The sequence below is a fragment of the Lontra canadensis genome, unplaced genomic scaffold (genome assembly GCF_010015895.1).
Source record: "Lontra canadensis isolate GAN:19392208 unplaced genomic scaffold, GSC_riverotter_1.0 scaffold4, whole genome shotgun sequence".
Lineage (NCBI taxonomy): Eukaryota > Metazoa > Chordata > Mammalia > Carnivora > Mustelidae > Lontra > Lontra canadensis.
Window position 1 is genome coordinate 3,998,352 of NW_022630998.1, and position 13,885 is coordinate 4,012,236.

The window sequence follows — 13,885 nt, forward strand, 5'->3', positions numbered from 1 at the left end:
GCTTCTCTCACGTGCACGGTCTGAGTCTGTGAGCAAACCTCACCCTCCTGGCTCCCAGCGGAATGTCCTCAGGCTGACCACACATTCAGATGACACACTATGAAATGCAAAATATCTCCTCATTCCACACAGGAAATTTTCACAGCTAAAAGCCAACCAAGCGAATATGTGTCCACTGCCTCAAACCAGGTCAGGAGCAGAGATGACCAGTTCTATGGCTACTTGGCTCAGAGCAGTCCAACATCAGGAGTTCAAGCCACACTCCTTGGGCTGCCACGCCCATCAGAGGCAGCTCTGGAGATCCCACCACAATGCCATTGCCCAGCCTAAGGTGTTTCTGACTATACACCTGAGACATGCTCATGTTCTTCTCTACCTTCCCAGACAGGTAACTACTCTGAAGCCCAGGTCCTGAACCGGACAAAGAGGGTCCCAGCCCGTCCAGACCATGCCCTCTCTCCTAGATCCTGTCTGCTGTAGGAATGACCTTTCAATCAGGGTGACCCCGTCTTAACTAAATCCAGCCCCCTGGGTCCGCCCAGGCCTCGATGAATTCCACAGAATGTAGAGAGTTTTACCACGTCTCTCAATATCATCTTTCTATTAGACGTTGTACACACAATTTGCCTATTTGACTGTGTATCTGTATTTCATGATAGTGTTGGGAAATGCAGCCTGAAAGGAAAATTGTGCCCATTTTACAGGAGACAGTGAGTCCTAGAAGAGATGTGGAATCAACTCTAGCCCTTCTGAAATCCCCATTGTGACGGATTATGAATCCACTGAGCTCCAGAGCAGAAAATGGAGCAAAGAGGCCACACTAGTGGAAGCTCATGTCCTGGTTCCTGGGTTCCCTTCTATTTCCTACTCCTCTTTTACCAGCACCACCTTCTCCCAGGGTTTGCTCTTTCTCTTCAACCTGGTGTTCCCACAGGGTTTCCCACCCACCTCTGCCAACCCTGGTCCCAGTGTCTGACCTGTCCAGGCTTCTCTGTTCCACCTTCTGCTCTTTCCTAACCAACTTCGAAAGTTCCCTCATCAGCTGCTTTGGGAAGCTCACCCCCTCCACTTCCTACTAAAGGATAAAGGATGGAAAGCCCTCAGGGATGAAGACAGAATCTAAATGCATTCTTAATTGGCAGAGTATCCACATAAAGCAGCAAAAGGACATGGGACAGAGAATATTCCAGACAGTAAGCAGAGGGGAGTCTTTTAATAAACACGGAGTTGGAAGGCGTAATTTTCCAATATCCCTTCTGTCCTCTCAACATAATGCCATACCCACGTTTTGACTGGCTGGCTATCTGGGTCCCGAGAATAAAGGTCTGGGGGCGCCTGGCTGTCTGAGTCAGTAGAGTGTGCAACCTTTGATCTCAGGGTGGGGAGTTAAAGCATAGTGATTACTTTAAGGAAAAAAAAAAAAGGAATTAAAGGTTTCTCAACCTCTCATTGGTTGTGTCTGCTGTGTGATTAAGGTCTACTTCTGTAATGTGGGTGGAGAGGACATGTGCAGTTTCTGGGTCACACGCTTCAACGGAAGAGAGCCTTCCTTACCCTAACGAGCTGAAATGTGACGTGGCAATGACCCACCTTTCACTATGCGGAACAACAAAGAAGTCGAAGGCCTGGACCCTGTGGGTCACTGACCCACACCGGACTATTTACATCTGAACTCTTAAAATCAGAGAAAACTATTCTGTTTAGCCTTTCTTCTCTGCAGTCTCTGCTCAAGCAGCTAAAATAACATCCTTAATAATGCCAGGGTCCCGACTTAAGTCTAGGTAAACTTCTCACTCTTGGTGGAAAACCTGTGCTTAGCCAAGGGCTTTTTGAAGTATGCCTAATTCATCAGAGCTGAAAGAATAAAGCCACTGAGCCTCTGGGAGGGAAGAAAATGTATGAAGCTGGGTAAGATCACGGTTGTGGCCAACCGCGGTAAATTAGAGCACATCACCTATGTTTTCAAAAAATTTTAATTTGAGTTTTATAAAAGCTAAATTCCAACCAAAACAGGTACTGGGCCAATTCTGGCCCACAAGGCACTATTTTCCAGCCTATTCACTTCACACGCAAGAGTTAGGGCCAGAGATCAGGGGATTCCTCAGAGCCTTCACCCCACTAGAAACAGAGCTGTCCCTAGACATGGACCTTCTGCTTCCAGAGCTTACCTCCCTGTTCATCCAGCTGAAGCCCCAGGCAGGGTGGGGGTCACCTAAATACCATTTGGAATTAGAATTGAAACTGCACATTTAAGAAGAGGTCCGGTCCTCTTTGTCTCTCTTCCTCAACAGTGCAATCCTAAAGCCATTCGATGGGTAAAAAGGATGTCCTCATGTGGGAGGTAGCTGTGGGTAGGTGTCTCAGGCTGAGCTGGGTGAGGAAGACGTCCATGGTGAGGGCAAGTCCAGCACCCTGAGAACCAGGATGAGGTGAGCAGGGTGTCCTTGGGGGAAGAGGGGATTGGTGAAATCAACCAGAACAAGGATCGAGGGTCCTAGGAAGCAGGTTTCTAACTATCAGAGACAAAAGCAGCAAATCCTGGAAGGGCGAAAAACGAACAAGCACTGTGATGTTGGATTGGATTTGTGAAGTTCTGATGTGACCTCATGGTTGTCCAGATGTAGAAAGGTTGTACGTCCGTTTATTTCCCAACTCTGTCCACTGTGAGGACCTGTCAGCACTGAAATCTTCATGTTGATACGTCTTGGCTTCTAAATAGGATTTTTGACTAAATGGCTTGAGAAAATGGCTGATTCCAGGGCTGGGGCAGGTAACTACAAGAACCACCCAGAACATCTGGCTTCAAAAAGGAAGGCAGGGACTGAAGAAGAATGAGAACACATCAAGAGAACACAGAAGCTAGTTTCACAGGTATCCTGCTGGCCAAATCAGGTATCAAAATTTATTCTGAGCATGTAACTTATTGGCTAAAAGAGGAAAACATAAAAACATACAAATGCAAGTAAATAAACATAAAATCTGAGAGAAAAACAGGCCGCGTACATAGTTTCAAAGTACCTCCCCACGAAGGTACTTTGAATGAACAAAGGATAAAAGAAATGTTTTACAATGGAGAATGCCAGCAGACAACACCCTGTGAGAGCTACATGAACATCCTCTGTAATAGACAAATGGCAACCACACCCCACCTATTAAGATGCAGTGAGGCCACTACTGGGTATTTACCCCAAGATACAAATGTAGTGATCCAAAAGGGCACGTGCACCCGAATGTTTACAGCAGCAATGTCCACAATAGCCAAACTATGGAAAAGAACCTAGATGTCCATCAACAGATGAATGGATAAAGAAGATGTGGCATATATGTACAATGGAGTATTGGGCAGCCATCAAAAGAAATGAAATCTTGCCATTTGCAACAGCATGGATGAACTGGAGGGTATTATGTTGAGCAAAATAAGTCAATCAGAGAAAGACAATTATATGACTTCCCTGATATCAGGAATTTGAGAGGCAGGGCAGCGGGTTGTGGGGGTAGGAAAGGAAAAAAAATGAAATAAGATCGGACTGGGAGGGAGACAAACCATAAGAGACTCTTAATCTCACAAAACAGAGGGTTGCTGGGGCGAGAGGGGTATGGAGAGGGTGGCTGGGTTATGGACATTGGGGAGGGTATGTGATATGGTGAGTGCTGTGAACTGTGTAAGCCTGACGATTCACAGACCTGTACCCCTGCGGCAAATAATACATTACATGTTAATAAAAGTAATTTAAAAAAAAAGATGCAGTGAGGCAAACACAGCATCACTTCTGTGATTGTATTGCTCTACCACAGTTTTTTTGTATGATTCTACTTATTTGTGTGCAAGAGAGAGAGTGCATGAGCAGGGGGAGAAGCAGAGGGAGAAGCAGACGCCCTGCTGAGCAGGGAGCCCAATGTGGGGCTTAATTCCAGGACCCTGAGATCATGATCTGAGCCAAAGCAGATGCTTAACTCACTGAGCCACCTAGTCGCCCCTTACAACACAAACCTTAAACCCGAATATTCTCATGAGCAAACATCAAGTTCAGGGGCATTCTACCAAGTAAGCTGTAATTTCTAAAGTGTCATGGTTGGGGCAGTTGGGTGGCTCAGTCAGTCAAGTGCCTATCTTCAGCTCCAGTCATAATCTCAGGGTCCCACAATTGAGCCCCATGTGGGGCTCTCTGCTCAGTGGGAATCTGCTTCTCCTTCTGTGCTCTTCCTCTCAAATTAGTAAAATCTTAAAAAAAAAAAAAAAGTCCTGGTTATAAAAGCCAAAAAAAAAAAAAAAAACCCAAAGAAAAAGTAGTTAGAATAACACAGCTCCTTTTGGTATAAAAGAGATTACTGATACAAGGGGCTAAAGTTGAACAGTATCTGAGAACAAGATGTAATATATCAGTAGTTCCCTGATTTTGATGGTGTGTAACAGTTACATAGGAAAATGTCGTTTGTAAGAAATATACACTCAAGGATTTGGGGTGATGGGAGGGGTCAACTACATAGTCTCAAATAGTGAAGGGGAAAGAAGTTCTTTGTATTGTACTCCAATTTTGAAGTTTGTGATAATATCAAAATAAAAAATAAATAAAATCATGTAAGAAAAAATGAAGGGACAGCGATTAAAAAGAGGTAGGCAAGGAAGGAGAGCATTAATTTTAGATGACTCGTTACTAGAGCACTACTAACTCTGAAGCCAGAATGCTTGGGTTCAAATTTCACCCCCACCATTTATCACCTGGTAGACTTGGGGAAAAGTTACTCAACCCCCCTGTTCCTCCATTTCCATGTTAATAAAATGTGGATTATCAGAGGACCTATTTCATAACTTGTTATGAGAATTAAACAGGTTTCTATTTGTTAAGTGCTTTGAAAAGTGCCTGGAACATAGTAAGTATCATAAAAGTGTAAGTAAAAGAAATAAAATGTCCCCTGGAGTAGTTCAAACTGGAGTAACCTCACACATAGGCTCCACTGAGAGACAGACGGGGAGTGGATGGAAAATGAAACTTAATAATGTTTCTTAACTTAAAACAAAAGATACTCCTGTGCAATTACAGCCCAAATACTATTTTTTCACCGACATTCCGGTGCTTAGATTTTACCCAAAGTCAATCACCCACGGAAGCTCAGGTGATGTGTCGTTAGCCGACCAGAGGTAGGAAATGTGGTTTACCAATGGTGCTGGAATGTAAAGCATCTCATACAAGCAGGGCATGGTGCTTAGCACATCTGTCTTCAGAATACAAAACCTTTTCCATGGTGACCTCCTGGATACGACAGTCTAAACAACTTCCTTCCCTGCCAAACTTAGGCATTTGCTCTGAGCAGCAGCGCCACCTACAGCCCAACACCGTAAAGACAACTCCATAGTATGAATCCTGGTCAAACCTCCCCAACTCTAGAGTTGAGGGGTTAAAGACCTTCACCAGCCAAGAGCAAATGTAAAGTACTGACAGGATCCGTGTTTCCATTTTTTATAGGCAGTTTTTTTTTTTTTAAGATTTTATTTATTTGACAGAGAGAGAGAGATCACAAGTAGGCAGAGAGACAGGCAGAGAGAGACAGGGAAGCAGGCTCCCTGCTGAGCAGAGAGCCCGACGCAGGGCTTGATCCCAGGACCCTGAAATCATGACCTGAGCCGAAGGCAGAGGCTTTAACCCACTGAGCCACCCAGGTGCCCCTGTGTTTCCATTTTTTAAAATAAAGACTTAATTTATCTGACAGAGAGAGAGAGAGCACACGCATGCACAAGCAGGGGAAGGACAGAGAGAGAGGGAGCAGCAGACTCCCCACTGAGCAGGAAGCCCCATGTGGGGCTCGAACCCAGGACCCCGGAATCACGTCCTGAGCTGAAGGCAGACCCTTAACGGACTGAGCCACCCAGATGCCCCCATGTTTCCATTTTCAAACCTAATCCACCTTAGAAAGTCAATTTCTATGTAGTAACTTACACATAAGGAAAGGGAAATCTCACCCACAACTGGAATCTTAAAATATATAGGAATAAACTTAAAAGACAGATGAAATGCATTGCAAAATTTTGTGAGGAGTCATAAATATTTGAACAAACATATACATAACAAGATCGCCTGGGTGGCTCAGTGGGTTAAAGCCTCTGCCTTCGGCTCAGGTCATGATCTCAGGGTCCTGGGATCGAGTCCTGCATTGGGCTCTCTGCTCAGCAGGGAGCCTGCTTTCTCCTCTCTCTCTCTGCCTGCCTCTTTCCCAACTGTGATCTCTGTCAGATAAATAAATAAAATCTTTAAAAAAAAAAAAAAAAAGGCACCTGGGTGGCTCAGTGGGTTAAAGCCTCTGCCTTTGGCTCAGGTCATGATCTCAGGGTCCTGGGATCGAGTCCCGCATCGGGCTCTCTGCTCAGCAGGAGCCTGCTTCTCTCTCTCTCTCTATCTGCCTGCCTCTCTGCATACTTGTGATCTCTGTCAAATAAATAAATAAAATCTTAAAAAAAAACAAAAACAAGATCAATAAAATCTGAGTACTACGAAGTTGTTCTCTATTTTATTGATAAATTTAGTTCCAACGAAAAGCCCCCCAGAACATCCCTTCTCAAAAACATGAAATATCCTTCTACGTTTCTTTTAGGAAAATATGGAAAACACTCTAATAATAGCAGTCAATATCTATGGAGCCCTCACCATGTGCCAAGCAGTGTTATTTCTTTTATTTCCTTAAAAATTATGGCAGGTATTACCGCCCTGTTGAATAGAACATATTATTTTAGCAGACCATCACCCACATTTCATTCCAGGATAATATCATTATTTCCAAATCCTGGGAATTATGCTTTCTTGATTTTAGCATTCGATTAACACAGTGATTATGCTCTTCCTCAAAACAACGAGCAGGTCACATACCTGACAGGCAAAGGATCCACGCCAACCCAACCGCCTGCTGCTTCAATATTTTAGTTTTTTTTTTTTAAAGATCTTATTTATTTATTAGACAAGACAGAGATTACCAGTAGGCAGAGAGGCAGGCAAAGAGAGAGGGAGAAGCAGGCTCCCTGCTGAGCCAAGAGCCCGATGTGGGGCTCAATCCCAGGACCCTGAGATGATGACTTAAGCCAAAGGCAGAGTCTTAACCCACTGAGCCACCCGGGCGCCCCAAGATTTTAATTTTTAGTAAAGGACATAAAAGGCCCCCAAACAGTTGAAGTTCATTCATTCTGGCAGAATGACAGGACAGTTCATTATCTGCTTCCCAGCTATGTCTGGGGAATAAGGAATTGAGGAAGGTGATAAACCCACGAAGCATCAACACAATGCCGTTTGCACCTGGAGAACGGAGGGCAAGAAATAGGTACGGTGTTGCCAGAATCCTGTGTCACCACAGTAGAGGGGACACGACAAGGTCTGTAGTCACAGAAATAGGATTAAACCACTGAGAGTAACTAGCAAAGGCTGGCAGAGAGTGGGGAAATGGATACTCTGACCTCTAAGCTTTGATTTTCTACCACTAGCCAAACAGTCAAAAACCAGAACACAAAGAAAGCCCAGGTGAAGGAGCCCAGAGGTCAGCCCTGAAAGACACACTGCCAGGACAATGTTGGAAAATGAATCTGCAGGAGCAAAGTGAGTGTGACCACCATCCTTTCTAATTTTTGCTAAAGGCAAAATTGTTTTCTGCAGCTTATAGCAAAGCAGCCAAACTGGCGGACCCCAGATTATAGTTAAGAAAATTAAGTTCAAATAGGTTAGCGGCTTGCTGAAGGTCACACGGGTTATCTGTATGGGACTCTACAAATAAAAAAAAAACCCTTTAATAACAGGAATTTAAAGGCCTGGCCACAGCAAGAATTGGGCACCTGGATGGCTCAGTCAATTAAGCAACCGACTCTTGATTTCAACTCAGGTCATGCACAATCTCAGGGTAGAGATCAAGCCAGACCTTGGTCTCTGCACTGGGTGGGCTCTGGGGCCTGCTTGAGATTCTCTCCCTTTGCCCCTCCTTCCACGCTCTCCTCCTCTAAAATTAGATAAAGGCCACAAGAATTAAATGTATCATTATTATAAAAGGCAACAGTGAGGAAAGGGAAATTCATTCATGAAATCTGAGGGGGGGGAGGAGTACTAAATATCTGAAGGGGAAATCAATTTAGATCAAGTCATAACATACACCCTAAGGCCAAATGGATTAAACGCCGATAGGCCAATCCCACAAAAATATTTATGGGCCTTTTCCAATGGGGGAAAAAAAAAGTCTCTGTATTTTTAACCCAGAACACTAGACTGAACCTTCCATTCAATATGGGGAATGCCCTTCCCAAGATTCTGCAAAAACTGCCTCCAAGGGATGCCTGGCTGGCTTAGTGGGTTAAGCCTCTGCCTTTGGCTCAGGTCATGATCCCAGGTCCTGGGATTAAGCCTGGCATTGGGCTCTCTGCTCAGCGGGGAGTCTGCTTCTCCTTCTCCCCCCGCCCCCACTCAGGCTCTCTGCTCTCTCTCAAATAAATAAAAATCTTTAAAAAAAAGAAAAACTTCTCTTGGGGCACCTGGGTGGCTCAGTGGGTAAAGCCTCTGCCTTCGGCTCAGGTCATGGTCTCAGGGTCCTGGGAACAAGCCCCGCATTGGGAATCTGTGCTCAGCAGGGAGCCTGCTCCCCCCCCCACTGCCGGCCTGCATCTCTGCCTACTTGTGATCTCTCTCTCTGTCAAATAAATAAATAAAATCTTAAAAAAAAAATTCTCCTCTCTAAAAATAAAAACAAAAACATAACAAAAAACTATCTCCAAAATTACCAGTTGGGAAGTTCCCACAGGATGTGCTCCAGCAAGACTAGAGTATAAAGCAATCGGACAAAATACATGGGAGCCAGGAAGATCGAGAGTCTCCAATGCAGAAGAGCAGCAAAGGAAGAAGAAATCTTGTATGCTAGCCAAGAGCAGCCCATCTCACTGAAGCAGAGAACAAAGATCACTGAGACAGGGGATCCCAGGAAGAAAAAAACTGAGTAACTGGAAAATATTAATAGGCATGTGACAGAATCCAGGCATTTTGAAATAATGAGTAATGGTCTATTTTTATGAAATATCCAGAATAGGCAAGCCCAGAGACAAAAGCAGACTGGTTGACAATAGGGACTGGAGAATAGGGTGAAAAGGGGAGAGTACTGGTCAATGGGTAATGGGGTTTCCTCTGGGGATGATAAAAATGTTCTGGAACCAGTCAGTGGTGACTGCTGCACCAATGAGTGAATGTACCAAATGCCACTGAGGTGCACACTTCAAAAATGGTTATGACGTAGTTTAACACAATTAGAAAAACAAAACAAAACAAACAAACAAAAAAAACAGATGCAGAGCACATTAAGCAATAAGGGCAATTACAAACTCCAGGACAAAGACAAGATAAGAAAGCAGGCATGATTTGTTGCCTCTTGCACAGTCGTAATAGACTATGACTAGACTTCACGTACACAGTATGTATGAAGAGATGAGAGGAATGCAGGGAAAGCAACTTTATGTCTGCGGAAATGCTAATAAAAAAGTTAATCCTCACCTACTGCACTGAGAACTCTGCATTTAATATCTGAACTGATTTACTGAAAAATCACAGTAGGAGCTTATTACTTAGGAATAAGCAACAGCAAAAAAGGTGAGGATGGTCGTTCCAGTAAAGTGTGGGGGGGAGAAGAGGAGGGACCAGTGTTTTAAGCATTCTAGGCTCATTGTATTTTTAACTGTGTACAAGTATTTAAAATACACTTAACAAACAAAAAAAAGCAGAGGAAAAATTTATAACCTAGCTTTCTAAACTTAAAGTGGAAAAAGATCAAGAGATTTGGGGCATCTAGCTGGCTCAGTCAGTAGAGCATGTCTCTTGTTCTTGGAGTTATGAAGTTTGAGCCCCCTTGGGTACACAGACTACTTAAAACGATTTTAAAAAATTCAACAGATTTGATTGCGTTAGAACTCCAAAACTTCAGTGCATCAGAACGTATCAACACTTTCTGGGACTCAAATGCTGTGGCACCTAATGTCATCATACATCCCCTTAAAAACCTTTAAGGCCAACAAACACCTAGAAGAAAACCAAACAGGAGCAGCTAAGTGCAAGACAAGAGAAGTGTGAAAAGGGTAGAAATTGCGAACAGTTACCAGTGCAAATGTCTATAGCAAATAGGCAGATAAATAAAATCACAGCAAAGCCAATAGGAGAAAAGATCTGAAGTGCTAGGGAAGGAGAGAGGAGCAAGCACACGGACTCCTCAAACCCTTCAGCATTACCAGGGACAAAGAATGCCATTAAGAAGATTATGTAGTTGCACAGCATTGAAGAGAGAAGAGAAAAAAGTAACAGCATCCTTATTTCCTTTGAGAAAACTGCCTCATCTCTATTGTGTGAGGTCTTCATCATGAGTGCTTGCCTCGCAAAATGGAGGCCAGGAAAATCAAGTATTCCAATGCCTGCCTATGGAACTCCAAGAGTCAGGATCCTAGGGTCAGCCTAGGATACTCTCTCCAGAGACTGCAGAAGTACAGGAAGATGCCAAGACACTTAGGGTTCACTGTAGCGGTGAGGCTGGCATGCTGACCACAGCTCCCAACGGGGGCTGGGAAATGGCAATATGGCTACAGTACCAGATGCAAGCAGTCAGGAGGTGCTCGACGGAAACAGTGATCACAAGAAGCAGTACAGGGCCCCTAGCGCCTTAAAATACACAACCCTAACACCACACACAAATGTGCATTTCAACTTCCTTGGTTAAAAATACTAATAAGCGATGTTTATTTTTTGATTCGCTAAAAAAGAACAGAGAGGGACAACTGTAGTGGAAAGTTTTTAATAATAAGCATTATGACAAAAATAGGTTCTCATAATTATTAGAAACATGTAGAAAAATTACGAATTAGTCTCAAAAAAAAAAAGGCAATCAATCAATTTTATTCAATTTCTGTTTGTTAAGACTAGATCTGCCAGTCACCCCAGCATGCTAGAAAATTGGCCACCGTATTATGACTTTACCAGGTACACAGGAGGATGGACAGCCTTCTTAAAAACCTAAAAGAAAGAAATTATAAATGTAAAAAACTTTAAGTTAAAACAAACACAGTGATATAGCTTATATCTTAAAACATTTGTTTAAAAATAATATGCTGGGAAAACCAAGGATATAAGAAAATATTTCAATCAAAAATCACCTTGAACAATTTCACAAAATAATAATGGCCTATCAGTATGTGATTCCTAAAAGTGTTTTAAATGGTGCTTTACTTTCTTCAGATAGGACTATAGTCCCTAAGACAGGGCTAAAATACTTAAACAATGAGACCTAAAAAAAAAAAAAAAAAAAGGGGGCAAAACAAAGCCATAGCAAGATTTTTGAAGTTAATGTGCAAATTCCATGATCTTCTTAAGGAACCACTTATTTTAAAAGGAAAGATATCGCAATATGGCATAATCCAGTCTATGATAAACTTTAAAAAATGGAGAAAACTTGGTCTTCAGTAGGATCATTTCATGAGATGTTTCAAGGTGACCTGGGTCAATAGAGAGTACAAGTGTGTGTACAATAGAGAGTACATACAAGGGTGTGTGTGTGCTCTGGGCATGGGGATGGAGGAAAGAAGGTCTGGAAATGAATGATTCCAAGCACCTCATTCTCCAACATCATTTTTTTTTTGTGGGTTTTAATTTTTATCACAGTTATATATTTTCTTGACTTGAAGAATCAAACAGTTCTCTAAGACATGTTCTGAGAAATAGCCATCCCTCCTATCTCCATACCTGACCTCCCACTTGCCCTTCTGCGACAATGCTTCTTTCAGAATTTACCTCCCTACCTCCATCAACCTTTGTTACTATTTCTTACTTCTAGGACATAATATGAATACCTTTCCCACCCTGATAAATTTTCAATTGCTTCATTTTTTTCATTTGCTTACTTCTTTGTCATAACTCAACCCAGTCTTTACCAGTTGTCCAAATCTCTCCATATATCCTAATGCATCCGATTACCTACAAATACAATCTTCTTGGAAGGCTTCTACCCAGGTCTAACCCAACCGGGCAGTATAGATGGCCAGGAAGACAGGAGACCTTCAAGAGCCAATGTGGGCTCAACAGGCAACCTTGGGCTGAAATGAACCACTCCAAAGGGCTCAGTTTCCCAAGAGAAGGAAGCAGATTCTCCTTTGCAAGTTCTACTTTCTTTCTTTCCTCCTTTCACAAAAACCACATGCTGCCACACACATAGTGGTCATTCTCCCAGAACAAATCCAAGGGCAACCGCACAAATATAATAGTTATAAAGAAAATGCCCTAAGATTGTATAAGAAACCCAGATGATACTCTCCATAAACACACGCAGGTGCAAAACCTATGTCCACTGTGCTGTATGTTTTTTGTGGTGACACAAAGCCAGTACGAGCAAGAGAAGCCATAATGGTGATGAACACCCTTAGTCATTTCAAACACAGCAAGTCATACCACATCGATGCTGTTCTGTGCTAATCTACAGGCAAGGAACACAAACACACTCCCTGCAAACATGCGCTAGAGGCTCATGTCAGTCAATACTCACTAAAGCAATCTCTACTCACACTCAGATGTTCCTGCATCTACCGAGACTTCTATTTTCTTCCCTTTTCTATTCTGTGTTTTTCCAATTTCCTCCTATTGCATCTACTCCTTTTTTAAAAAAAACTGTAATAAAAAATTCAGGAATTCATGAACTACTAGTAAAAAATTCATCCTACCTTTTACTAAATATGGCTGTATCATGACAATTTAGTTTTATTTTTTAAAAAATTAAGTCTCTTGATTTAAGTGGGGCCTAGGGTTAAGAGACTAGCCACCGTCATAATCAAAATGATGCATTTATTCAGGAAAAATCTTAACTTCCTTCATCTTCTTCAGAAGAAAGAGGTCCAAGAATACCTATATGATCTGAAGTAATATCAATTTACTGTCACCTTTACTGAAACTTGATTCCTTGAGCCAGAGGAAGGTCCTTACTATAGTTGATGGTACTAGAAGGAAAAAAAAAAAAAATCAATGAAGGGCAGTATATACATAATATAGACTATTTAATGTCATTAAGAAAACCTAGCACATCTGTGTATATAACAAGGTGAAATGTCCCAAGATACAAGTTGGTAAAGAAAAAAAGTTAAGATACAAAACAAGGTTGGTACAGATCCAGTTTAATGAGAGAAAAAAGACAAAGGAGAGAACAGAATCTGGAAAAACACCTTTCAAATACATTATTCATAGTCTTTGGGGCACAATATGGGGATCCACTCTAAATCTCAGGTGCACAACAAAAGTAAAAGGAACATAACTGACTTTGAAGAACAGGTACCAGGAAACAAAACCCACAACAAAGAATGGGAACCAGGAGAGGGTGCATGTGTCTGAGACTTAAAGCACAGCCGAAAGCTCCTCAGAATTTCCAGACAGACATCATGTCACTGAAGCTCTACGGGACTAAGGTTGAGAATCCACCTGATGTTAGAGGGCTAGTGAGAAGCAATAAATGAGACCAAGAGGAGCATCCTGGGATCCTCAACCTCTGCTCTGCTATATCACATGGGCCTGACCCACATACTGTTTTAATACACGTGGTAAAATCATTTCTATCTAAGGGAGAGAAAAAACATCATACAAGCAGGGTGCTTGGGTGGCTCAGTTGGTCAAGTGTCCAACTCTTGATTTCGGCTCAGGTTGGGATCTCGGGGTCATGAGATCCAGCCCCACACTGGGCTCTGTGGTCAGCTGCAATCTGCTGGAGACTCTCTCTCTCCTCACTCTGCTCCTCCCCCAGCTCGTGTACCCTCCGCCCCCCAAAATAAGTTTTTAAAAAACATACAAAAAAATAAAAAATAGCATACAAGTAGAAGAACCAACTCCTAGTAAAATCCTCCCTGAAGCAGGCTCCG

The 13,885-nt window shown here is 42.6% G+C and overlaps 1 protein-coding gene across 4 annotated transcripts in view; it reads right to left on the reverse strand.

Moving 5' to 3' along the window:
* Nucleotides 1–2,264: 2,264 nt before the first annotated feature.
* The window catches only part of ALDH7A1 (aldehyde dehydrogenase 7 family member A1), a 52,237-nt gene continuing 40,616 nt past the window's right edge, over nucleotides 2,265–13,885 (reverse strand). The window contains exons 18-20 of one of the 4 annotated variants that reach the window (XM_032844588.1): nucleotides 12,920–12,976; nucleotides 10,971–11,006; nucleotides 2,265–2,927 (exon numbers count right to left, since the gene is read on the reverse strand). In XM_032844588.1, the coding sequence (XP_032700479.1) occupies nucleotides 12,922–12,976 (55 nt within the window). In that variant the 3' untranslated portion in view covers nucleotides 2,265–2,927; nucleotides 10,971–11,006; nucleotides 12,920–12,921. Of the gene's footprint in view, nucleotides 2,928–8,634; nucleotides 8,651–9,996; nucleotides 10,007–10,970; nucleotides 11,007–12,807; nucleotides 12,977–13,885 lie in introns of those variants that run through there. The other 3 variants (XM_032844603.1, XM_032844594.1, XM_032844580.1) reach the window with 3 other exon arrangements.